Source organism: Microcaecilia unicolor, chromosome 5 (assembly GCF_901765095.1).
Source record: "Microcaecilia unicolor chromosome 5, aMicUni1.1, whole genome shotgun sequence".
Classification (NCBI taxonomy): Eukaryota; Metazoa; Chordata; class Amphibia; order Gymnophiona; family Siphonopidae; genus Microcaecilia; species Microcaecilia unicolor.
The window spans coordinates 42,164,482-42,192,162 of NC_044035.1; the positions used below are offsets into that span (position 1 = coordinate 42,164,482).

Consider the following 27,681-nt stretch of genomic DNA (forward strand, 5'->3'; position numbering starts at 1 on the left):
ACCGCAGGGATCTGTACTGAGACTGGTGCTATTTAACATATTTATAAATGATCTGGAAATCGGAACGATGAGTGAGGTGATTAAATTTGCAGATGACACAAAACTATTCAAAGTTGTCAAAATGCATGTGGATTGTGATGGCTTATACTGTGCCAAAACTGGAAATACAGTGAGACAGAATATTAGAATTCAGTAACATCAAAACTTATTTTTTAATGTTTTAATCATCTTTATTAAAAGCAAAAACATGTTGGTTGATGACTTTCATACAGAACAAGAAAAAAACAGTAAACCATCCAATATGGCACAATAAAAACTTCTACAGAGAACATACCCCAAGAACCTTCCCCTCCTGTACTCCCTATAAGCCCACCTGACTACTTCCACCTGCCAAAATAACACAACAGATGAACAGATCAGTAGAACTCAAAGCGTTTCATAACAAGTACTGCCGCCACTATATGCAGATCTCTCTCATGAATATTCATTGTCAATATCCTGAGTAGAGGAGTGTGGTAGCCGTGTTAGTCCACTCTTAAGGTTATCAATAGAAATCAAACAAAATAAAACATGGAAAAGAAAATAAGATGATACCTTTTTTATTGGACATAACTTAATACATGTCTTGATTAGCTTTCAAAGTTTGCCCTTCTTCGTCAGATCCTGACAAACCTGACCGCCTTGGGTACTGACTCCAGGACCAGGTTATCCTAACTACCATAAGAGGCAGACATGGTCATATAATTAACATAATTTTATTTGTATTTGGGTAATAAGTGAGAAAATGCTATTAAAATTATATTACAAAGCATTGAGTTGGTTAACTTCTTCTGTATACCAGTAATAAACAGTATTCAGTGCATTTTTATAATTTACCACTGCATTCTTCAAAACAGAAGGAGGAAGTTCCCACAAACCATCTTCGTAAGCTTTCAAATGCTCCTTGGTTTCCACCTAATACATGTTAAATGTGGGGTATAAATGTCATAAATAAGTAGAAATTCTGAATGTTGAGTACCTGAATCTCATAACTTGTCTGTTTTAGTGGCCCAATAACAGGAGAAAAAAAAAATCTCTGCACGAATATAACACATAGGATATCCCTGTAACAAATCCCTCCAACTGACCACTGATTAAGATTTATAACAAATTACTACCCTACCTATGAAAAGTTATTTCGTTATTATACTTCCTCAGTGCACATACGTATGCTGCACAAGCTGATGTTTGAAAATATAAGTGAGATTAAATAAAAATGCTACCAACAATAAAGAACGACAAGGTGAATGCAGCAGCTCATAGGTTTGCTTGCTTTGTTTGCGTGAACGGGGATGATGGCTGGGAAGGGGAAACTTAGATTGACCTAATTGCTTTTATCGTTTGACGTCACTTCATCTCCTGTCTATTTTACCTCCTTGACTTGACAGGACTAGAGTCCGCCGGAAGAGGGAATCTGCGGCTCTGTGCGCTGTCGTATCGATGCGTTCGGGCTCGATTGCTCGTACCTGCTGATCTGTGACGTCACTGCGTCCCTGAAATTCCGGCGCCATTTTACAAAGAGCCGGGCTGCTGAGAGGGCGCGTCCCCGGTAAAGGCGGGATCGATGACTCGGCGTTCCGTCAGCGCTCCGGTGTCGCCGAGTCTCTTCCCCCCGCAGAGGCACCGTGGCGGCACTAGTGAGGAGGGCTATAGGGACAGGTATTAAGAATGCACAAAAATAAGTCTAGAATTGGGCGCCTGGCAGGTCTTTGGCTGAAGGTTAAGGGAAGTAGGGGTGGGAGTGTGAAAAAGTGAGGACAGAGGTAGCGGTGTCATTTCAGATAAAAAGTTTGTTCATCTGTTATGTGGCGTGCTTAAGGTGTCTTGGAGATAGCTTTTTCACGCGCCAAATATTTCCTTGTTCTATTTTTATGGCTTTTATGTTGCAAGCTTTCTGTGCATCGATGGCCCGGTCTGTTGTATTTGCCGGGCGGCTACAACTACCCATATCTTTACAGTAGTCCTAGTTTTGCATCTGTTTTTCTCTTTTCGAGGAAGGAAATCTCGATTTACTAGAGTAACTGCATTTATTTATTTATGAATACATTTATATCCCACATTTTCCCGCTGACTGCAGGCTCAATGTGGCTTACACAATCTGCATGAAATACAATTATACAGTTGAAAGTAAGATAAAATAACATTTAAACAGCAATATGTAAAAAGATAAGGATAATTAGTGTTCTTATCTTGTTAATACTAGGAATTAGTCGGAATTATGTTTGAGCTGAAGAATTAGCCTTCTTAAAAAGCACTGACCCAGTAATTTTCTGAAATTTAGGTAGATCTGGGTAGATTTTACTGATTTGGGTAATGCATTAAGACTATTGGTCTGTTAATGATATAAACTATGCCTTCAGCCATAATTTGATGGGCTAAAAATACACCAATGTGCCTCATTACAGTCTGGCTAGCAAATCCAGCAGCAGGGGACTCCCTCCCTTTAAATTGTCACATTTAGCATGGTTTCTCAGATGGACATGGTTTCCTACTGTACTATCTTATCATTACAGGGAATCCTGACTTCTAGTCTAGCAGTTTTTAATAATTTTCCATTGGCTAACCTCTGGCTCTTAACTGAATTTATTTTTAATTTGATTATGCACCTTATTAAATTGCCCAAGTTGAAGGCAAATATAAAATAAAAGTATTCCACCAAACCAATTACAATCTCTCCAGTGTTTATTTCTCCCTGCCTCACCTTGCGTTCTTATGAAAAACCTTTTCAGTTACTTATAGCCGTATTTCATAATTTTATATGATCACTGATAGTTCTATAAGTATGGGCCAAAAGAAAACTGCAAAGGCTCTGCCCCAGAACCTGTTTGCCAGATCATATATATTTACTTTGGCAATTGTTGAGATGAATAAAGAGCTCTGTCTGAGTTTTGAATTGCTCTGTTATTTTGTAAATTGGGATTATCTCCCATAATTTCAGTGGTATGTTTTGAGGCTTTTATTTTAAAACAGTTTCTGTAGGGCCTGAGTGGGGAGTTCTGTTGTGATAGTCTTGACCCTGTCTGTGTTGGGATGGAGCCACACATTAGTATTTTAAGGCCCCCTGGCTTTCCTAAAATCAGAGACCAAATGTTGAAGTTCCTTATTTGTAATCCACCTTGTACCATTTGTGAAAGGTGGAATAGAAGTTTGTAAATACGATACAACACAAAGTGCCTGGCGCATCCCCATAAGAGCTGTGCAGTTGGCACAACTCTTGTGTGCATGCCCAGTCGAAAGGGAACAGCTGTGATCTCTGGAACAAAAATCCTGGGCAGAAAGTAAACCAGACAGCAAAATTATAACTGGAGACACCAGAAACAAGTTGCAGAGCTGCACAAAGAGCTACAGTTTTTCGATACCTTCAACCTCAGGCATCAGGAACTAGAAATTGGCCAGGGACTCCCGAGATTAAGCAAAGATCAGCTGCCCCCATCCTTTCTTCTTCCCCCAGGGACTCCTCTGTAACTTTGCACATGCGCACTCTCCCTAACATCTGCTCAGAGCACTTGGTAGGTTTTAGTCACTAGGGTAGGGGAGTTTTGTGCGCCGATTCTCTGAGCATTGGAGGGACTCACTAATTGCCTCATATCATTATTTTAATACTAATGAACTCATTTGCATAGAATCGTCAGTCACTGCTTCTGTGAATGGTTAAAATCAGTGCCGAATCCTTTTGCGTATTAGGTGCACAATAGCATGTATTCTAAACTGGCTAAAACCAATCTAAATATGTAGCAAGCCTGGTTTGCTTTGAGATTCGGGGCCTACTCTTAGTTTAGGCTTATCAGTCTTGTATGTCTAATCTCGTACTTGGCCTGTTCAGCCAAATTACTGGCTAGGTCATCTGAATGAAACTTCATTGTAGTAATCATTTACATAGGCTTTACCCACTTTTATAATAGGAAATGCACCTTGTACTTGGATAAATATGGAAGCCATGTAATCAAATTTTGGGAGTTTAGATATTGCTGTTTTAATGGGGGCTTTTTCACATGAACTGAACGTTAGTTGTAAAGCATTCTGGTATTAGCATTATGTTACGGGGGTGCTTTTCAGAGTGTGGACTGGTAGTCTTGTGAAGATCGAGGGAAAGTTGGGTGGTACAAAGTATAGGCAGGTCTAGAAAGAAAACCTGTTCTAGTTTGCCATGATCTGGAACAGGGGAGGTTACTTTTCTGCAGGACAAAGATTCTAATCACAAAGCAATAATATAAAAAAAAAAAGCCAGTTCTTGAATGGCTCAGTCAAAGCCCAGACCTGAATCCAATAGACAATCCATAGCAAAATTTGAAGACTGCAGTCTACAATGTTTTCCTAGCCACACGAATAAGCTTAAGCTATGTTGCTATGAATGAGTAAATAATGCATCAACCTAATATGCAAAGTTGGTTGACACTTAATTGACTCAAGGCTGCTGTTGCAAAAGGGGCTTCCACTAAATATTGATCAAGGGATGTTTAAACTTAGCATTCAAGGCTTTTTAGTTTATTACTACTTTTTAACATATATTTAAGTAGGAGTTTATTGTTTATTAACTGCCTTTATGAAGATTCACCTAAGGCGGTGTACAGGTACAGTTTAACATAAAACTTAACAATTTTAACAGAATAACAATAGTAAAATAACAAAGAATAAACATAAATACAATAAATGAGGTAAACTTGAAAACAGTAAATTAAAACCTAATAGTAGAACTACCATGAAACAGTATCAAAGTATACACATTTAAGAGCACTAGAATTCAAATATCAGATATACACTTAGCATAATACTAATGATACGCCTAATTAAGCATGCATTAGAACATTCAACTAAAATAGATATGCTGCTAAAGATTTTCTACAATATAACTTAACATATAGCTGATGGACTAAATGCAAATATATGATGGAAACAAGATGTATAATGCGTAGTCAATTGGGATAATTTGATGGTTAGATAAATTGTTTAATAAACAAGAGATAAGGAACTGTTCTAAGTTAGTGTGTATAGCAAGCTAGTTCAGGTGCAGATAGCAGAATTTACATCCCGTTCAAACATGATCTAAGTGAAATCACCTACGAGATCAACCAAAGCCTCCAAATAATGCACACCTGGGCAGATGCATTCCAACTAAAACTAAATGCAGAAAAAACACAATGCCTTGTACTCACATCACAACATAACACAAAACACTTCTCTACCATAACAACACCATACTGTTCTCTTCCGGTCTCAAAAAACTTGAAAATTCTCGGAGTCACCATTGATCGAAACCTCACTCTCGATGACCACGTGAAAAACACGACGAAAAAGATGTTCTAATCCATGTGGCAACTTAAAAGAGTAAAACCTTTCTTCCCGAGATACATTTTCCGAACCCTGGTACAGTCAGTGGTAATAAGTCATCTGGACTACTGCAATGCACTATATGCGGGCTGCAAAGAACAGACTATCAAAAAACTACAAACTGCCCAGAATACAGCCGCCAGACTCATATTTGGAAAAACTAAATATGAAAGTGCAAAACCCTTGAGAGAAGCTTCACTGGCTCCCACTCAGAGAACGCATTACGTTCAAGATCTGCACGTTTGTACACAAAATCATTCACACAGACGCCCCATTCTACATGCTAAACCTTGTAGACTTGCCTCCAAGAAACGCCACAAGATCATCTCGCAAATGTCTCGACCTGCACTTCCCCAGTTGTAAAGGACTAAAGTACAAGCAGATGCATGCGACCATATTCTCGTACTTGGGCACGCAGGTGTGGAATGCACTGCCTACAGACCTGAGAACAATTGGCGAAACAACTATCTTTCGCAAATCTCTTAAGACATAACTCTTCAGCAAGGCATACAATGAGAACTAATAGCCACAGTAATCCACCCGACAATCCACTCAATTAAGATAACTCATCTACTATAACTACCTAAATCACTCCTCTCCTTCTTATGTTAACTTCATTTAACCTCTGCACAACGCTAAATGTATATGTCACCTTGCAATGACAATGTTAATAAAACTATGTAAGCCACATTGAGCCTGCAAATAGGTGGGATAATGTGGGATACAAATGCAATAAAAAATAAAATAAATTTAAAAATGTAGAAGAATTTACAATAAGAAGAAAAATGGAACACTTTTAAGGGAAGAAAGGGAGCAAATAAAACAATTTCCTAATGTTACAAATTCTACTTTTATAGCACTACTATTGAATCAAAATTGTCATTTGTCAGGTAATATTGGTGCAGCATTGGATGGGGTGGTCTTGTGCCAGTTAGAAAACAAGGTCATATTCTGTTGCCAGTGTTCATATACCATTGCCTAAACTAAGAGTATAACAAAATGCAGAAAAATGTTAAACTTTTCTTGAGGTTTGTAAAAAGCTTGGTTTTCCACTGGAAAGGCTTGGCTTTGCCTTTTATATTTTGGAAGGCACTCTAGTAAATGTTGATGTCAGTTCAGGCTCTTCCAGAATTACTGACTTCTGAAGCATCTTAACTGTTTAAATCATCGTAGCTCAGTAGAAACAACCTGAAAAAACGAGGGAACATTGCTTTGAATGTTGTATCGAGTATTTCTAGCCCTTGTTAACTGAAGGACCAGAAGTTTTGAGCTGCTAACTGAAGCCAGGTCTCTCTCTGGCAAAGCACTCTCAGTAGGACACTTCATTTCATTTATTATAATTTTATATTCAGCCCTTATCCAGATCAGAGTACAACAAACATACATAATACCACTGTATAGTAATCAATTAAAAATGCCAATCTTAATTTCAACAACTCAATCATACCAGGGAGCATACATAGTAAATGATGGCAGAAAAAGACCTGCATGGTCCATCCAGTCTGCCCAACAAGACAAACTCATATGTGCTACTTTTGTGTATACCCTACTTTGATTTGTACCTGTCCTCTTCAGGGCACAGACCGTATAAGTCTGCCCAGCACTATCCCCGCCTCCCGCCACCGGCTCTGCCACCCAATCTCGGCTAAGCTCCTTAGGATCCATTCCTTCTGAACAGTCAGTTACCCATAGCACTAGGCTGCTTGTTTTAACAAATGTTGCTTCAGTAATTTTTTTTTTTTTAATACTGTAAAGTTCTTGTTCCCTGAGGGAAGCCTCTTCAACAGGTCCAGCTACAGAATAGATTCTCAAAAAAAAAAAAAAAAGCCGAAAGCCTGGTATTTCCAACTTTCATGAATCCTCGGAGCAAAGCGCCATTGTCAATCTATACTAATGTAAACATTCAGTCACATATTGACAATTCCTGATATAAGCTCTGAACTAGAGAATGACACGGGGAAAAAGTTTTGTCCCCGCCTCATCCCCATGGGCTCTGTCCTTATCTGCAGATGCCTCGAACACTTAAGATTTTAAAAATCTTTTTATTAAAGTATAAAAAGGAATCAATATGTGCAACTGTTGTTTATAAATCACATATAGAAAACAATAACAATGAGCAGCTATAATAACTCCCCCTCACCACCACCCTCTACTCTTCCAACCCCAACAATAGCTGACTGCTACTACCCCAAGGAATCCTAATCCATTCTGTTAAAATGTCCAGGGGTACAAAATACAACCCATTCTACAGTGGGGGAAATAAGTATTTGATCCCTTGCTGATTTTGTAAGTTTGCCCACTGACAAAGACATGAGCAGCCCATAATTGAAGGGTAGGTTATTGGTAACAGTGAGAGATAGCACATCACAAATTAAATCCGGAAAATCACATTGTGGAAAGTATATGAATTTATTTGCATTCTGCAGAGGGAAATAAGTATTTGATCCCTCTGGCAAACAAGACCTAATACTTGGTGGCAAAACCCTTGTTGGCAAGCACAGCGGTCAGACGTCTTCTGTAGTTGATGATGAGGTTTGCACACATGTCAGGAGGAATTTTGGTCCACTCCTCTTTGCAGATCATCTCTAAATCATTAAGAGTTCTGGGCTGTCGCTTGGCAACTCGCAGCTTCAGCTCCCTCCATAAGTTTTCAATGGGATTAAGGTCTGGTGACTGGCTAGGCCACTCCATGACCCTAATGTGCTTCTTCCTGAGCCACTCCTTTGTTGCCTTGGCTGTATGTTTTGGGTCATTGTCGTGCTGGAAGACCCAGCCACGACCCATTTTTAAGGCCCTGGCGGAGGGAAGGAGGTTGTCACTCAGAATTGTACGGTACATGGCCCCATCCATTCTCCCATTGATGCGGTGAAGTAGTCCTGTGCCCTTAGCAGAGAAACACCCCCAAAACATAACATTTCCGCCTCCATGCTTGACAGTGGGGACGGTGTTCTTTGGGTCATAGGCAGCATTTCTCTTCCTCCAAACACGGCGAGTTGAGTTCATGCCAAAGAGCTCAATTTTTGTCTCATCTGACCACAGCACCTTCTCCCAATCACTCTCGGCATCATCCAGGTGTTCACTGGCAAACTTCAGACGGGCCGTCACATGTGCCTTCCGGAGCAGGGGGACCTTGCGGGCACTGCAGGATTGCAATCCGTTATGTCGTAATGTGTTACCAATGGTTTTCGTGGTGACAGTGGTCCCAGCTGCCTTGAGATCATTGACAAGTTCCCCCCTTGTAGTTGTAGGCTGATTTCTAACTTCCTCATGATCAAGGATACCCCACGAGGTGAGATTTTGCGTGGAGCCCCAGATCTTTGTCGATTGACAGTCATTTTGTACTTCTTCCATTTTCTTACTATGGCACCAACAGTTGTCTCCTTCTCGCCCAGCGTCTTACTGATGGTTTTGTAGCCCATTCCAGCCTCGTGCAGGTGTATGATCTTGTCCCTGACATCCTTAGACAGCTCCTTGCTCTTGGCCATTTTGTAGAGGTTAGAGTCTGACTGATTCACTGAGTCTGTGGACAGGTGCCTTTCATACAGGTGACCATTGCCGACAGCTGTCTGTCATGCAGGTAACGAGTTGATTTGGAGCATCTACCTGGTCTGTAGGGGCCAGATCTCTTACTGGTTGGTGGGGGATCAAATACTTATTTCCCTCTGCAGAATGCAAATAAATTCATATACTTTCCACAATGTGATTTTCCGGATTTAATTTGTGATGTGCTATCTCTCACTGTTACCAATAACCTACCCTTCAATTATGGGCTGCTCATGTCTTTGTCAGTGGGCAAACTTACAAAATCAGCAAGGGATCAAATACTTATTTCCCCCACTGTATATGCCCTAGTGGGTAAAATGTGCCCTGTGAAGCACTATTATGATTTTTTTAATTAGTGGATGAATAAGTCGTCAACAATCTCAGGATTCAGTCTAGCTCTCCTGTCTTCCACGGTCCTTCTCCTTCCTGCAATAGAAGATGTCTTTTTAGAAGATGTGCTGATAGCAGGAATGTATAGGATTCCCTAAGCAAATTTTGTTAGTTGTGGCTAGCACGTTTGCTTGTTTTTTAAAAAAAAATCCCCCTTCTTTCCCTTGACTTAAAAACAACAACAATCCAAAAGCTGGTAACCCTCCCCCCCCCCCCCCCCCCCCCCCTCAGTGTGCCATTAAAGAAGGATGGAGCAATTCCCAACTCTACTCGGTGCATCCTGGGATGCACCATATGGGGGTCAGCCTGCTGTATATGGGACTTTTCTCTTATTTGGTACTGTCCGTCCAGGCACTGCCAGGAAGAATAACAATTCGCTGTGAACTATGGATAACTGCAGCAATAATTTGCTTGCTCATTGCTTATAGGAGAGATTTTCAACCTTTTTCATCTCATGGCACACTTTTACAGCGCTAAAATTGTCAAGGCATACTTCCACACATAGTCTAGCATTTTACCTTTCCCCCCATACACAAATAGTCCAGCATTTACCTTCTCTCCCCCCCCCCCCCACCCTCACAAATAGTCCAGCATCTCTCTGTCTCTTTGTTACTTCTCCAGCCAGTGACCGCCTATGTGGAAGCAGGAAGTTAAGTCAGAGAGAAGGCTCCGGGGTTGGTGTCAGCAGGCTGTATGAATCACTGCTCAATGCTGACGATCGCTAGAGACAAAACATTTAAGATACATTCTGTTCTGGCACAAATTAAGCTTGCCCTATTAATAAATGACCTTCAAATCTCACGGCATACCTATGAACCAGCTGCGGCACACTGGTTGAAAAACACTTGCTTATAGAATTACCATAGTAGTTTTGAATCACTAATTTTATGGTAGTCATGCCCTGAGACAGCTCTGCCATGAGGCTTTCTGAACTGGCCCCAGTGTGAGAGCAGGGATTTAAGTTACTACTATGTTATCATTTCTGTAGCGCTACTAGATGTACGCAGCGCTGTACACTTGAACGTGAAGAGACAGTCCCTGTTCAACAGAGTTTACAATGTAATTACTGGATTATTTTAAATTTCCTTTTAGTGTCCTGGCCATAGGGTCATTGATGAAGTGCACTAATCTAAGTGCCTCCTGTGCCCCCCCTCCAGGGTGCCACAAAACGGTGCAAATTTGATGGTGAGGATTAGCAGCAAATTAGTGATACTGAGATTATATTCCACGTTCTCTGGTTTAGGAGTGAGGTTCCTTAGTGAACCCATTTGGAGACATAACTCTCCCATGACAAGCCAAGGTAACATCTCTGGGGATGCACTTCTTGGGATTGGAGCATTGCATTAGTGACTGTTGGTTAGGATAGCAAGGAAATGCTTAAAACAATATACAATAAGATACTTTGATACTAACAAAGGACTTAAAGATCTCTATCACACAAATCATAAAATTCTAATCTAATCCATTGTTTATATTCCTTCAACTCCCTGAAGGTACAAAGCAGATTACATAGGTCAAGCTACAAGAACCAGATATGTAACTGGAAGCTACAAATAAAAACACAAACCTTGGAAACAAGTCCAAGAGAGAGAAATCCTTTTTGAAAAAGGTGGGGCCCCAGGGAGGAGGTGTTGCTTATGCCCTCCTGCCCAACTTTTAGGTAACCAGGGAGGGGAGGGTGTCACTAGACCACAAAGGTCATTTGCTAGGGTGCGACCTGCTAGACCACCAGTGGATTGTTTTGGTGGGTGGGGGACTTGGTCCACCATATTACCAGGGAATTTTGTCAGAGGGGTTAGGAAGCAGGGGATGTTCAGGGTCCACCTGACAACCAGGGAATTTTGTCAGGGGTGTGTGTGTGTGTGTGTGGGGGGGGGGGATCTGCAGTCCATGAACTACCAGGGAATTGCTTGCGGAGGTGGGGAGGTTTAGATACGGAGCATAAGCCGGCAGCTTTTATGGCTGCCTGCTTGTGCTTACCTCCTCTCTGACAGCTCCAGAGCAGCAGTAAAATTTGCTTGTTACAGCTAGGCGCTGTGGAGCTGTACATCCCCTGGAATGCTCAGAATACTAATGAACTTGTTGTAATAACATTTGCATGTGGTTTCGGTGGCTGCTAGAAGGGCATACATTAGAGCCACATAAAACACCTTTGTGCATTACAATGAAACCTCGGTTTTCGTTGATAATCCGTCCGACAACAATCAGAGAAATCCGAAATGGACGAAAACTGAGGCGATTAACGAGGACGCCCAAAATCGGGAGAAGGACGTCCATCTTCCAATACAAATTGGGAGATGGAAAACCGAGGTTTCACTGTACTGGCTAAATGTTTGTTTTAGACTGGCTACAACATAAGTACATAAGTAGTGCCATACTGGGAAAGACCAAAGGTCCATCTAGCCCAGCATCCTGTCACCGACAGTGGCCAATCCAGGTCAAGGGCACCTGGCACGCTCCCCAAACGTAAAAACATTCCAGACAAGTTATACCTAAAAATGCGGAATTTTTCCAAGTCCATTTAATAGCGGTCTATGGACTTGTCCTTTAGGAATCTATCTAACCCCTTTTTCCATATCATCAAGCTGATCAATCCATAGACTGGTGGGTTGTGTCCATCTACCAGCAGGTGGAGATAGAGAGCAAACTTTTGCCTCCCTATATGTGGTCATGTGCTGCCGGAAACTCCTCAGTATGTTCTCTATCTCAGCAGGTGGTGGTCACACCCAGCAGCAGCTCTGGCTAGGCCTCCAAGCCTAATTTTTAGGTTTTGTTGAGTGCCTGGGGTTGAGGGCTCTTTTGAGCAAGTGCAAACCTGGTGGTGCCAGGTCCCTCCTTTTCTCCCCCCTCCCGCTGGCTCCGTTAAAAAAAAAAAAAAAAAAAAAAATTTTGAACGTCCTTAAAGGCGTTTATTTCGACGTTTATTTAAGCGTCTATTGCAGCTACTCACTGGGACACCAGGTCGTTACAACTCGGAGCGGACAGCAGGTAATTTTTACCTTTTTTATAGCGGGCAGGGGGTTCCCCGATTCTTCTCCTCGTGGCATATGGCGTCGGAGGGCGAGGGCGCAAAGGGTCGCTCCCCGGGTCGCTTGAGCGCTTCTAGAGGGGATGCGGGGGTCTTAAAGCCTGATTCGCCCTTGTTGGGTGACAGTTTCGTGGCCGATGAATGTCCCGCTCCTTCCTCCGGCGTGACGGTTTTTCCCGCCATAAACGCCCATCCCCCGCTCCTCGCCTCCGCCATCTTGGCCGGCCACGCGGCTCGGACGGCTTCTTCTTGGGCCGCCCTTGAGGTTGGAGACATTAATGCCATGAACGCCCTTAATTTGGGCGACGGCACAGAAGCGGCTAAAGTTAAGAGCCGTTCTTCCCGCACGGCTCCTTCGCGGAGTTTCGCGCCGGACGCCATTTTGGATGCGCAGCATGTCTCTCCCCCGCTATTGCGAGCGCCGGTTGAGGGTGCGTCTAGGGCTGTTGCCCAGGCTGCGGAAGTGCACAGTCTGGGGGGTTTCTCCCCCGAGTTTGTTTTGCTGCTGCATCAGGCCTTCCTCATGCACAACGCTGCCCCTGCTCCCTCGTCTGGTAAAGAGGTTGAGGTTCCCAGAGGTAAACGCCCTCGGGTTGATTCCCAGGCCTTGGAGGAATTTGTCTCCTCCGATGTAGATGAGGGCAGCGTGTCTGAGGTCTCCCAACGGTCCTTTGCGGATTCCTTGGAGGAGACGGATCCCCGCTCGGATGGAGCGGATGATCCCTCTGCAGCGCGGCTTTTTAGCCCAGAGGATTTGCCCAACCTGTTGTTACAGGCCATGGACACTTTGAAGATTTCCTCTCTGGAGGATGTCTCTCCCTCAGCCCCTGTTGGCTCTGCCATTATGCTGGGGACGAAGCGCCCGCCTAGAACCTTCCACGTGCATGATGCCATGCACACCTTAATTTCGGCTCAATGGGATGTCCCAGAAGCGAGCCTTAAAGTGGCTAGGGCTATGTCCCGCCTCTATCCTTTGGCTGTGAGTGAACGTGAGGCCTATCTGTGGCCTACCGTGGATTCTTTAATCACTGCGGTGACTAAGAAAACGGCGTTGCCGGTGGAAGGTGGCACGGCCCTAAAGGACGCCCAAGACAGAAGATTGGAGGCGGCCTTAAGGTCGTCCTTTGAGGCGGCTGCTTTAAGTTTGCAGGCCTCAGTTTGCGGCTCCTATGTGGCCAGGGCGTGCCTGACTATGGTGCAGCGGGCTTCCCCCTCGGATCATTCCTTGAGGGCTGATTGGCCGGCCCTGGAATCGGCTTAGCCTATTTGGCAGACTTGCTGTATGATGTCTTGAGGGCCTCAGCGAAAGGCATGGCTCAGACAATCTCTGCGCGGCGGTGGCTTTGGCTGAAACATTGGTCTGCTGACCACGCCTCTAAATCCCGCCTGGCTAGGTTGCCTTTTAAAGGCAAGCTGCTCTTTGGGGTCGAGCTGGACAAAATCGTGACCGATCTCGGCACGTCTAAGGGCAAGAAATTACCAGAGGTCAGGGCTCGGGCTAGTACTCGTCCCGGTACCTCCAGAGGACGGTTGCAGGAAGCCCGTCGGTACCGCCCGGGCAAGTCGGGTTCCTCTGCCCCCTCTTCCTTCAAGAGGAATTTCTCCCCCAAGCAGCATTCCTTTCGTAGAGACCGCCGTCCCGGAGGTGCTCCCTCCGGTCCTCCCCCAGGGTCTCGTACCCAATGACGGGGTCTTGGTCCACGCCCCAGTGCAGATTGGAGGACGGCTGTCCTCGTTTCTGGGCGAGTGGACCACAATAACTTCAGACGCGTGGGTGCTGGAAGTCATCAGAGACGGCTACAAGCTAGAGTTCTGCCGACCCTTAAAAGACGGGTTTGTACTCTCTCCCTGCAAGTCTCCGGTCAAAGCTGTGGCAGTGCAGCAGACCTTGGACAATCTGATCCGCCTGGGCGCGGTCGTTCCGGTGCCAGAAAGTCAGCTTGGCAAGGGACGTTACTCCATTTACTTTGTGGTACCAAAGAAAGGAGGTTCTGTCCGGCCTATCCTCAACCTCAAAGGGGTCAATCGGGCCTTGAAAGTGCGGCACTTTCGCATGGAGACTCTCCGCTCTGTTATAGCGGCAGTGAAGGCAGGAGAGTTCCTGGCATCCTTGGACATCAAGGAAGCGTACCTGCATATTCCCATCTGGCCTCCTCATCAACGCTTTCTGCGTTTTGCAGTCCTGGGACGACACTTCCAGTTCAGAGCCCTCCCTTTCGGGTTGGCTACTGCTCCGCGGACCTTTTCCAAAGTAATGGTGGTCATCGCGGCCTTCCTACGAAAGGAAGGGGTACAAGTCCATCCTTATCTGGACGACTGGTTGATCTGAGCCCCCTCTTATGCAGAGTGCGGCAAAGCTGTGGACCGGGTAGTTGCTCTTTTGAGCTCCCTGGGATGGATCATCAACTGGGAGAAGAGCCAGCTGCGCCCGACTCAGTCCCTGGAGTACCTGGGAGTTCGATTCGACACCCAAGTGGGCAGAGTGTTCCTGCCAGATAATCGGATTGTCAAACTTCAGGCTCAGGTGGACCAGTTCCTAGTAGCCTCTCCCCTTCGGGCTTGGGACTATGTGCAGCTGTTGGGCTCTATGACGGCCACGATGGAAGTTGTGCCCTGGGCCAGGGCTCATATGAGACCACTTCAACACTCTTTGCTGCAGCGCTGGACTCCGATGTCGGAGGATTATGCTGTGCGCCTTCCCTTGGACCCAGCAGTGCGCAAGGCGCTGAGCTGGTGGATGCAGACAGACAAGTTGTCTGCGGGAATGCCTCTGGTGACCCCAGAGTGGATTGTCGTCACGACGGACGCCTCGTTGTCGGGCTGGGGAGCCCACTGCTTGGGAAGGACAGCGCAGGGGCTCTGGTCTCCTGCAGAGGCAAAGTGGTCTATCAACCTCCTGGAACTCAGAGCCATTCAGTTGGCGCTTTTGGAGTTCATCCCGGTACTGGTGTTGAAGCCTGTACGGGTCCTGTCGGACAATGCCACGGCTGTGGCCTATGTCAACCGCCAGGGAGGTACCAAGAGCGCCCCTCTAGCCAAGGAGGCTATGAATCTTTGCCAGTGGGCGGAAGCGAACCTGGAGCAGCTTTCAGCGGCCCACATTGCCGGAGTCATGAATGTCAAGGCGGACTTTCTCAGTCGCCATACCTTGGAGCCCGGAGAGTGGCAGCTATCTGCTCAGGCGTTCTTGGACATCACGAAGCGCTGGGGCCAGCCGAGCCTAGATCTGATGGCGTCATCGGCCAATTGCCAAGTGCTGCGCTTTTTTCAGCAGAGGACGGGACCCTCGATCCCTGGGAGTAGATGCTCTTCTCCAACAGTGGCCGACACAAGAGCTTCTCTATGTGTTCCCGCCCTGGCCCATGTTGGGCAGGGTGCTAGACCGGGTGGCAAAGCATCCCGGCAGGATAATCCTGGTGGGTCCGGATTGGCCCAGGCGTCCCTGGTATGCGGACTTGATCAGGCTCTCAGTCGACGATCCTCTGCGGCTGCCAGTGGAGCAGGGCCTGTTACATCAGGGTCCCGTGGTGATGGAGGATCCCTCCCCCTTTGGTCTTACGGCTTGGCTATTGAGCGGCAGCGTCTGAGGAAGAAGGGCTTCTCAGACAAGGTCATCGCCACTATGCTGAGAGCGAGGAAGCGCTCTACTTCTACTGCTTACGCCAGGGTTTGGCGTATCTTTGCAGCGTGGTGTGAAGCAGGCTCACTTTCTCCCTTCACTGCTCCAATTTCTTCAGTGTTGGCGTTCCTGCAAGAAGGTCTGGAGAAAGGCCTGTCGCTCAGTTCCCTTAAAGTCCAGGTGGCGGCTCTGGCTTGCTTCAGGGGCCGCCTGAAGGGTGCTTCCCTGGCTTCGCAGCCAGATGTGGTGCACTTTCTCAAGGGAGTTAATCACCTGCGCCCTCCTCTGCACTCAGTGGTGCCTGCGTGGAATCTCAACCTGGTACTAAGAGCATTGCAGAAGCCGCCTTTTGAACCCTTGTCGAGGGCATCTCTGAAAGACCTGACGGTGAAAGCAGTCTTTTTGGTGGCTATCACTTCAGCCAGAAGAGTTTCCGAGCTCCAGGCGCTCTCATGTCGAGAGCCTTTTCTGCAGTTCACTGAGGCAGGAGTGACTATTCGCACAGTGCCTTCCTTCCTGCCCAAGATTGTTTCTCGCTTCCATGTGAATCAGCAGCTCTGTCTCCCTTCCTTTCGTAGGGAGGACTACCCAGAGGAGTACTCTGCTCTTAAATATCTGGATGTGAGACGAGTCATCATCAGATACTTGGAAGTGACCAATGATTTCCGGAAATCGGATCATCTGTTTGTCCTGTTTGCAGGTCCTCGTAAGGGTCTGCAGGCTGCTAAGCCTACAGTGGCAAGATGGGTCAAGGAAGCCATTGCAGCGGCTTATGTGGCCGCGGGGAAGGTGCCGCCTATCCAGCTGAAGGCTCACTCCACGAGAGCTCAGGCGGCCTCGATGGCAGAGGCCGGATCCGTCTCCTTGGAAGAGATATGCAAGGCGGCAACTTGGGCTTCGGCTCATACATTCTCCAAGCATTACCGTTTGACTGTGGCTGCACGGGCGGAGGCCCGGTTTGGAGCTTCAGTGTTGAGGTCAGGGATTTCAATGTCCCGCCCTGGGTGAGTACTGCTTCGGTACATCCCACCAGTCTATGGATTGATCAGCTTGATGATATGGAAGGTAAAATTATGTATAATCATACCTGATAATTTTCTTTCCATTAATCATAGCTGATCAATCCATAGCCCCTCCCAGATGTCTGTACTGTTTTTATTCTGGTTGCATTTCAGGTTCAAGTTTAGTCTTCAGTTACTTCAGAAAGACTTCGTGTTCAAGTTTTTTCACTTGGATTCTTCAAGAGTTAAGACGAGTTTGTGTTACAGTGAGCTGCTGCATTCCTCTCCCCTCCGTTTTACGGGGCTGGATTGAGACTTAAAATTCTGCCGGCACTCCCTCCCGCTTCGTGCGGCTGTAGGGCAGCTTTGTACCCCTCCCGCTTCGGCGGTGTTAGGGTCAGTCAGCTCCTCCCGCGGTTGCGGTTGCAGGATAAGCCAGATCCCCCCGCATCGGCGGGTGTGGTGTCCCTCCCCCGCTCCGCGGGGATGAGCTGGACGGATTCCCCTCCCCCACTTGTGTGGGGATGAGCTGGGTTAATTCCCCTCCCCCGTTTCGGCGGTGGTGAGCTGGGCAGAGTGTCCCTTCGTGGGTGTAATTCTCTAAGTGCTGAGTCCTGCGGATGGAGCTTTGATATCGACATACTGAGGAGTTTCCGGCAGCACATGACCACATATAGGGAGGCAAAAGTTTGCTCTCTATCTCCACCTGCTGGTAGATGGACACAACCCACCAGTCTATGGATTGATCAGCTATGATTAATGGAAAGAAAATTATCAGGTATGATTATACATAATTTTACCTTAAACTCCGTCAAGCTAACCGCCCGTACCACGTTCTCCGGCAACGAATTCCAGAGTCTAATTACACGTTGGGTGAAGAAAAATTTTCTCCGATTCGTTTTAAATTTACCACACTGTAGCTTCAACTCATGCCCTCTAGTCCTAGTATTTTTGGATAGCGTGAACAGTCGCTTCACATCCACCCGATCCATTCCACTCATTATTTTATACACTTCTATCATATCTCCCCTCAGCCGTCTCTTCTCCAAGCTGAAAAGCCCTAGCCTTCTCAGCCTCTCTTCATAGGAAAGTCGTCCCATCCCCACTATCATTTTCGTCGCCCTTCGCTGTACCTTTTCCAATTCTACTATATCTTTTTTGAGATACGGAGACCAGTACTGAACACAATACTCCAGGTGCGGTCGCACCATGGAGCGATACAACGGCATTATACCATCCGCACACCTGGACTCCATACCCTTCCTAATAACACCCAACATTCTATTCGCTTTCCTAGCCGCAGCAGCACACTGAGCAGAAGGTTTCAGCGTATCATCGACGACGACACCCAGATCCCTTTCTTGATCCGTAACTCCTAACGCGGAACCTTGCAAGACGTAGCTATAATTCGGGTTCCTCTTACCCACATGCATCACTTTGCACTTGTCAACATTGAACTTCATCTGCCACTTGCACGCCCATTCTCCCAGTCTCGCAAGGTCCTCCTGTAATCGTTCACATTCCTCCTGCGACTTGACGACCCTGAATAATTTTGTGTCATCGGCGAATTTAATTACCTCACTAGTTATTCCCATCTCTAGGTCATTTATAAATACATTAAAAAGCAACGGACCCAGCACAGACCCCTGCGGGACCCCACTAACTACCCTCCTCCACTGAGAATACTGGCCACGCAATCCTACTCTCTGCTTCCTATCTTTCAACCAGTTCTTAATTCATAATAATACCCTACCTCCGATTCCATGACTCTGCAATTTCTTCAGGAGTCTTTCGTGCGGCACTTTGTCAAACGCCTTCTGAAAATCCAGATATACAATATCAACCGGCTCCCCATTGTCCACATGTTTGCTTACCCCCTCAAAAAAATGCATTAGATTGGTGAGGCAAGACTTCCCTTCACTAAATCCGTGCTGACTTTGTCTCATCAGTCCATGTTTTTGTATATGCTCTGCAATTTTATTCTTAATAATAGTCTCTACCATCTTGCCCGGCACCGACGTCAGACTCACCGGTCTATAATTTCCCGGATCTCCTCTGGAACCCTTCTTAAAAATCGGAGTAACATTGGCTACCCTCCAGTCTTCCGGTACTACACTCGATTTTAGGGACAGATTGCATATTTCTAACAGTAGCTCCGCAAGTTCATTTTTTAGTTCTATTAATACTCTGGGATGAATACCATCAGGTCCCGGTGATTTACTACTCTTCAGCTTGCTGAACTGACCCATTACATCCTCCAAGGTTACAGAGAATTTGTTTAGTTTCTCCGACTCCCCCGCTTCAAATATTCTTTCCGGCACCGGTGTCCCCCCAAAATCCTCCTCGGTGAAGACCAAAGCAAAGAATTCATTTAATTTCTCCGCTACGGCTTTGTCCTCCTTGATCACCCCTTTAACACCATTTTCGTCCAGCGGCCCAACCGACTCTTTGGCCGGTTTCCTGCTTTTAATGTATCTAAAAAAATTTTTACTATGTATTTTTGCTTCCAACGCTAATTTCTTCTCAAAGTCCTTTTTTGCCCTCCTTATCTCCGCTTTGCATTTGGCTTGGCATTCCTTATGATCTGTCCTGTTACTTTCAGTTGGTTCTCTTCTCCACTTTCTGAAGGACTGTTTTTTGGCTCTAATGATTTCCTTTATCTTACTGTTTAGCCACGCCGGCTGACGTTTAGTCTTTTTTCCCTTTTTTCTAATACGTGGAATATATTTGTCCTGAACCTCCAGGATGGTGTTTTTAAACAGCATACACGCCTGATGCAAGTTTTTTACTCTGCGAGCTGCTCCTTTCAGTCTTTTTTTCACCATTTTTCTCATTTTGTCGTAATCACCTTTTCTATAGTTAAACGCTAGCGTACTTGATTTCCTAGTTTCACTTCCTTCAATGCCAATATCAAAACCGATCATATTATGATCACTGTTATCAAGCGGCCCTCGTATCGTTACCCCCTGCACTAGATCATGAGCACCACTAAGGACTAAGTCTAGTATTTTTCCTTCTCTTGTCGGCTCCTGAACTAGCTGTTCCATGAAGCTGTCCTTGATTTCATCAAGAAATCCTATGTCCCTTGCGTGTACAGATGTTACATTAACCCAGTCTATATGCGGGTAATTGAAATCCCCCATTATTATTGTGTTGCCCAGTTTGTTTGCGTCCCTGATTTCCTTTAACATTTCCGCATCCGTCTGTTCGTCCTGGCCAGGCGGACGGTAGTACACTCCTATCACCAGTCTAAAGCAAACATTCCCAGCATGGTAAGCTTTGTACATCTGCCCCTGAGTTTGAACATTTTTTTTTTTTTAATGTCTTAAGTGAGTGATGAAAGAGTACAAGTTCAAACTTTGTCCTTAGGCAAGGAGTTCCACAGTTGAACAGATTGATAACAAATACAGCTCTCCAAAACACCAAACCCTCTTATATGGTATCACTTTCATTGAAGGGAAATATATTGTGAGAGTTTAATTTGCTCTTGAAGATCTAATATTAGGAAAGGAGAAGAATCAATTTATTCTGGGCCAATAGAAGTTTTGAATTATTTAATACAAGCAAATGAAGTAGGCTTTCCCAACTGTATAATCGTGCGGATCAATACAGGAGAGCAACTGAGAAATTAACCAAAAACAAAGACAGATGACAAATCTCCAGAAACAAGAACAGGTCAGAGTATACCCTTTAATTGACAAAGGATGGTTAGCAAACTGTATGAATCTGCGTGGGACTTTATTTACATTTTGTCTGTTAAATCAATTGATGAAAACCCAACATATTTCAGAAGGAGATTCCCCTATAAAGTAAAAAGCAAGCTTTAATCCACAGGGCAAAAGAAGATAACATCTACATTCATAGGGGCTTGGACGGTTCCCTTAGGGTATTTGTGGGATAGGAGGGGCTTTTTTAATAGAAGTCCTGGGAGAAAAAGCAGATAGGAAACAAGGTTGCTTCTTCTATTGCTCAGTTCATTTGGGATTGCCTGTTTAAAAGGAAATTCTGTTTGAAAGCAGCCAAGAGTTGGTATTGTAGATATAATATTGATGCACTGGACTTCAGTTCAGAGATGCAATAACTATTGTAAGCAAAAAAACTAGAGCCAGAAAATCTTGGGAGTTGTTTTATCTATTACTATTAAGTGGGACTCGACCACACTATTCAAAACTAATATTGTTAAATCCTCCAAGGGTGGTTTAGACGACAACGTGGCAATCTATTTTACACAGTTGTTGAGGAAAAAAGCTTCTGTATCCCCTATGCAGAACTTATTTTATTCTGATTTTGTGGGGTAAGATCTTCATCGGCTTAAAAAAAAAAACCACCTTCACAATTCCATTTTGAATCCACAAATTATTTTAATTTTAACTCATATAGCTTAATTGTGAAATGGCAAGCACTTATCTTTTAGTCCGACGGAGTCCCGTTTTGCTGAATACGGCTTTCTCAAGGGTAGACCTTGTGCTTGAACTGGTCGTTCAATCATGAGGTCTATACCCTTGAGAAAGCTGTATTCGTCCTATTTATTTATTTTATTTTAGTTACATTTGTACCCCGCGCTTTCCCACTTATGGCAGGCTCAATGCGGCTTACATGGGGCAATAAGGCAGTGCAGTTCAGCGCTCTCTATGTCCACCTGCTGGTAGGTGGTCACAACCCACAAGTATCTGGATTCATCTGCTGCAACTAAAGGAAAGAAAATTATCATGTAAGACATTTTTCGAGTTGGGAGCCTTCTTATTAAGAGAGTCTTCGCAGTACAAAGACAGTCCTGTCTCTTCTTTCAGTGTTGGGTTGGGTGGTGAATTACAGCAAGAGTCATCTTGCACCCACCCAGACCCTGGAGTTTCTGGGAGTATGCTTCAATACCCAGTTGGGAAAGGTTTTCCTGCCTCAGCATTGTCAGCTTAAGCTCTGACAGTAAATTCTCAGGCCTCTCTCTCTTCCCTGCCCACGGGCGTGAGATTATGCTCAGGTTCTCGGTTCTATGGCATCAACTTTGGATGTTTTGGTTTGGGCAAAATTCTACATGTGGCCTTTACAGTTGTCCCTGTTGAGCCGATGGTCTCCGCCTTTGGGGACTTACAACCAGCTGGTGCTGTGGATATCGCAAGCCAGACGGAGTCTGACTTGGTGGCTTCTGGTCTCCAGCATTGGAGATTTACGACCAGCTGGTGCTGTGGACGCCTCAAGCCAGACAGAGTCTGACTTGGTAACTTCTCCCTGAGCACACTCAGGTGGGGTTGTCCTTACAGACTCCCAGTTGGTGTGTTCTCACCTCCAATAACCAGCCTCTTCTGATGGGGAGCCCTTTATCCCCACCACTCTGCACAGGGCCACTAGTCGATGGTGGAGGCTTCCTGGTTCATCAACAGATTGGAACTTTGAGCTGTCCGGAAAGGTCTTCTAACCTTTGCTCTTCTTCTTTGCGGGAGGCTGGTGCACATGCTCTTGGACAATGTCACAGACATGTCTTACACTCTTTGTTCCTCCTTGTCTGTTGATGTATCTGTAGCCCAGGACGCATGTCTTCTTTTTCAGTGGTGGAATTGAACATTATGATGATTTCAGCGTCTCACATAGCAGGTTCACTGAACTCGGAAGCGGATTTCCTTAGCTGAGTGTCTCTGGGCCTGGGGGAATGGCAACTGTCAAAGACTGCATTTTGCCTCATTTTCACACAGTGGGGTCTTCGGTTATGGACCTCATGGCATCCAGACTCGATGAGCAAGTACACAGATTCTACAACCGCTTCAGGGAGAGACTCCCTAGGAATGGATGCATTGGTCTAGCCTTGGCCGTCGGATGGTCTCCTTTACGTGTTTCCTCTGTGGCCTTTCGTGGGAAGGACATGGCACAGGATTGCACGTCATCCCAGGAAGGTCATTCTTGTAGCTCTGGACTGTCCCAGATGTCCTTCGTATGCGGACCTCATCTGTCTTCAGATCGCTCTTCGGTTGACTCTTCCTCCACAGACGTGCTTATTGCACCAAGGTCTGGTACTTACGGAGGATCCCTCCCGCTTTGGTTTTATGGCTTCGCTCTTTAGAGGGAGCTATTGAGGAAGAAGGGTTACACGGATGATGTTATCACTACTTTGCTGCAAGTCCGAAAGTGGACCTCTTCATAAAGAGTGTTGAGAACTTTTGAGAGCTGGTCTGCACAGAATGGTGTTTCTCCATTTCATGCTTCCTTGTCTGAAATTTTATCCTTCCTTTAGAAGGGATTAAAAAAAGGCTTGGCTCTCAATTCACTCAAGGTTCAGGTGGCATTGTTGGTGTGTCATAGAGGCAAGATACAGAATGCGTCATTGGCTGATCACCCTGATATAATGCTATTTCCTCAGTGGAGTCGCTAATATGTGTCCCCCCTCTCTGCAGCATTTGCCCTCTGTGGAGTCTTCAAGTGGTTCTTAAGGCTCTTCAGTCAGTCCCCTTTGAACCCTTTTGTTTGGCAACTATCAAAGATCTTGCTTTAAAGGCAGTATTTCTAGTTGCCATTTCGTTGCTACCGACGTTCTTGCAAGGATCCCTTTCTCTGCTTTTCTGACCAGGGAGTTTCCATACAGGATAGTTCCATCCTTTTTGCCGAAGATTGTATCTCCTTTTCATGTCAGTCACTGTGTTCCTTCTTTATCCAGGGAGGTCTATTCTGCAGAATATGCTTCCCTATGACTTGGATGTGAAGCACATCCTTATGTGCTATCTTACTGCTATCAACAATTTCAGGTGGTCTGATCATTTTTTTGTCCTCTTTGCGGGAACCCGGAAAGATTTGCCGGCCTTCAAAGCGACAGTGGCTCGATTGGCTTAAGGAGGCTATTTCTTTGGCTTACGTTCTGAGGGGTAGATCTGCTCCCGTGTTCGTCAAGGCTCATTCTACCAGGTCTTTGGCGAGTCTAGGCAGTTTTGTTGGCAAGGTCTGTTGGTAAGTGACGTGGTCTTCTCATTCCTTTGTTAAGCATTACTGTTTGGATGTGTCTGCTCTAGCAGATGCTTCCTTCTGGGCCACAATTCTTGCTGCAGGGATATCAGTCTGTCTCCTCTTAAGGATTTCTTTTGTATATTCCATTTCTTGACTGATCCTTGGGACATAATGGAAGGAAAAATTTAGTTAATTACCTGATAATTTTCTTTCCTTTAGTCCCAAAGGATCAGTCCAGATCCCGCCCTTCTGTGATGGTTTTGTTTTTTTCTGGGTTCTATGTAATTTCGGGTGTTTGTACTGTTCTGATTCCGTTATTTCTAAGGCGTGAGTTTTGCCCTTTATTTTATAGTTCTTTTTCTGTCTAGAGACTAGAGTTTTTTTTCTCTGAAGTCACTCTCACTGTTTTGTTATTGAATACTGACTTGGTTGCTAAGCGCAGAAGCTTATGAGGCGCAACTCATTAGAGTTCTCTGTCTCTACCTGCTGGCGGATGGTCACAACCCATTTGTCTGGAGTGATCCTCTGGGAGTAAAGGAAAGAAAATAATCAGGTAATTAACTAATTTTTCCTTGGTTCCCACTCACTGATTGGAATATCTGGGAGTTCTGTTCAGTATTTCTTGTGGGACAGTTTCTTACAGAAGAACCGGTGTCTGAGCTCCATTCACAGCTGAGCCATCTGTGTGCATTGCGGACCATAAGGGCATGGAAAGGGAATAGGACTTGATATACCTCCTGTGGTTTTTGCAACTACATTCAAAGCAGTTTACATAGTATATACAGGTATTTATTTGTATCTGGGGCAATGGAGGATTAATTGACTTGGCCACAGTCACAATTGGGACTGTCTTCAAGTTAGCTCCATGGCAGTGAGCCTGGAAGTGATTCTGTAAGCACAATGATATCCCCACAGGGGGCCCTGTTGACATGCTGGTCCCCAGGATCTCAGGATTTCGAGGCCAGACTGCCCCTTTTGCTGCAGGCTTGCCAGAACCTTGCTTGGTGGCCTCTCATCTGTTAAGCGGAGTCCCTGTGAATCTCCTACAAGGGATTGGGGTGACAATGAATGCCAGTCTCAAGGGCTGGGGTTTCACTGCAGTCAACAAGGCCTCTGGTGTCATAGGAGTCTTGTTCAATCAGTTGGCTTGACGAGGGTAATAGGCTTGCACTTCTGGAATTCCTGCCCATTTTGCAGGGTAGAATGATGATATTGATATTGGACAACACTACAGCTGTTTCTCTGTTAAATAGACTATGGACTGATGAGCATGGGCCATTTATTTTATGTATTAGTACTGTGTACACCTTGTAGTACTATATAAACCTTTCTACTAAAAGGTGTGACCCAAACCGACATTACCTATATAATGGTATTATTCTGATTGAGTTTGTGTTTTTCCAAAAAGTAAAATCCTCTATCTTCTGCAACAAGCTTTGTATTTCTTCTTCAAAAGAGCTTGCCTTTTCTAAAATTGCTAAATTTATTTTTAAGTAAAAGAATGATACGAATAAATCAAAATAATCAACCCGACGTTCTTGGCATGGGAGCGGTTGGGAATAACAAAGATCGAACACTTACTAAGGGAGGATGGGAATTTAATAGGATACAAGGAACTGCAGACTCGGATCGGGGCGACTTGGGGGGCTCGGTTTGCGTACGCCCAAGTCAAACATTACATCTCAGCATTGGACCCTGAGTTGCTGCGGCAACGACTGGGAAGCAAGTTACGAGATTTTTTTTGAGAACTGGAGGTCACGGGAATGTCAGTGTCAGCACTCCACAAAGCTCTAGTCAGGCGTAAGCCCCCTAAAAACTTTGCAGATATCAAACGAAAATGGGAACAGGAATCGGGGACCACATTAACGGGGTGGAATGTGGGGCTCACACTACAAGGAATCCCAGCCATTAGTCTAGATGAGAGGCTCTGGGAAAGTGGGTACAGAGTTATTCTGCGGGCATATATGTCGGGGCAGCAATTGGCTCATGCAGATTTCGTGCAGGGGGCTACATGTCTTAAATGTGGCCACTTCCCACATACACTGTATCATGCTTTTTGGGAATGCCCCGGAGTGAAGGCTTTCTGGGGGGAGATAACTAGGTTTATATCTCAACTGTTGGGGACCCCTGTGATGGGATCATGGGACCACTTTGTGCTAGATACGCAAGGGGCCTTTCGCATGCAATCTAAGACAGCTCGACTCCTGAGCCGTAAACTGAGTTTGGTGGCCCAGAAAAGTATCTTACAATACTGGACTGTGCCGGAGGCGCCAGCTTACTGGCACTGGAGGAATCAACTACATCTGATGGCTGCTTGGGAGGCAAGAGAGGCTAGGGGGTCCCCGAAGTGCTTAGCACGTTTTACACAGACCTGGGGCCCTTATTTACAGGCATTGAGTCCAAAAGGGCGTAGTTTTCTTCTGAACAAGGGGTAACACGACATTATCGGGAGCCCCAGCAAGCGTCCATGAGACATATATGGCTCCACTAGGGAAGGGGGGGGTACCCTGGGACTATCAGAGTCCAAGTCCTAGGGCACGTGAGGGAGGGGAGAGGGCAACGGGAGGGAAAGGGGTAATGATGTGCGAGGATGGGAGGGTAGAGGGGGAGGGTGAAAATGTGAAAACAAAAATTGATGACGGACTCAATCATTGGCTTTCTGTTATGTATGTTATGATGTTGATGTGGAGTGTATCTTATTTTGATTGTCATCAATAAAAATGTTGAAAACTAAATCAAAATAATTCACAAGGCTCATAACTTGTACAGTATCTTCCAATATCAGAAGTCTCGCTCACATTTCTGTGCCTAAAATGCTGTCCCTTAACATTCTAGTTGGCCAAATCACAATATAGGTAACTGCAAAGTTCTAAAGTTATATTTTGTAACCAAGGCAGCCATAATTAGAGGTGAGACTTTTTTTTCCTCTATTCTGAATTTGTGGGGTGGGGGAAGCTTAACATTCAGGCCTTTAATGAAACTTAACTTGTTCGTTTTCCCCCTTCTCTTAGGAATCAGGCAATTACAAATTTCTTCAAACCAACTCAAAAATCAGGTATGTGAAATCATATAATCTGGTTTATGAATTACTGTAATTGTGATGCATGCCAAAATTTAACACAGTTGCTTGGAGTTGGAGGCTGACTGAATTTTGTTTTCAGCCTGGGTTTTGGGTCTGTTTCAGTGCTGAATCTGAAACACTCCCCCTCCCCCCCCCCTCAAGTCACTGTTGCTACTGCTGCACTCCCCCTCCCTGCAGAAAATTGGTTATACCCCCCTTCCCCACCCTTTTTAATTATTTTGGCTTTCTTGGTTTTCCCTGTTTTGCTCATATGTGTGTTTTTGTTTCCCATAATTTTTTAATACTTATTTTCCCTTTTTCCTTAGCACCTGCAGCAGATGAATCCAGAGACTTGTGGGTTGTGACAATCTACCAGCAGGTGGAGATAGAGCACTGAACTCTGTTTTATAGGATGATATTCTCCTTACGTAGTTAGTCAGTATGTATCTCCAGCAGGCAGATTCCCTGGTTTCATCTTTGTTGTAGCTCCTGTTCTGGATTTCCCGGTTCAGTAAAGCCTGGGGGTGCTTATGCTAAGCAGTCCTGGCTTTAGGGGGTACACCTGGTGAAGCCAAAATCTCCCCCCCACCACCCCCTATCCAGCCACATTATCTTTCCTCTCAGAGTTTAAAAAAAAAAAAAAGGATTACAGCAACTTATCCTGCTTATTGGTGGCTTCTTGGATACTGGAAGAGGTTGACTGCTGTTACCTCCGTTTTATTGTAAAATTACTAGGAAACATATA

At 45.2% G+C, this 27,681-nt stretch overlaps 1 protein-coding gene across 1 annotated transcript in view; it reads left to right on the forward strand.

Annotated features, from left to right (window-relative positions):
- Positions 1–1,575: 1,575 nt before the first annotated feature.
- LOC115471059 (SMC5-SMC6 complex localization factor protein 2-like) overlaps positions 1,576–27,681 on the forward strand; it is a gene marked incomplete at its 3' end in the record, with an annotated part of 157,601 nt that continues 131,495 nt past the window's right edge. The window contains exons 1-2 of the mRNA XM_030204728.1: positions 1,576–1,698; positions 26,887–26,930. Coding sequence (XP_030060588.1) covers positions 1,604–1,698; positions 26,887–26,930 — 139 coding nt within the window. The remainder of the gene's footprint in view (positions 1,699–26,886; positions 26,931–27,681) is intronic.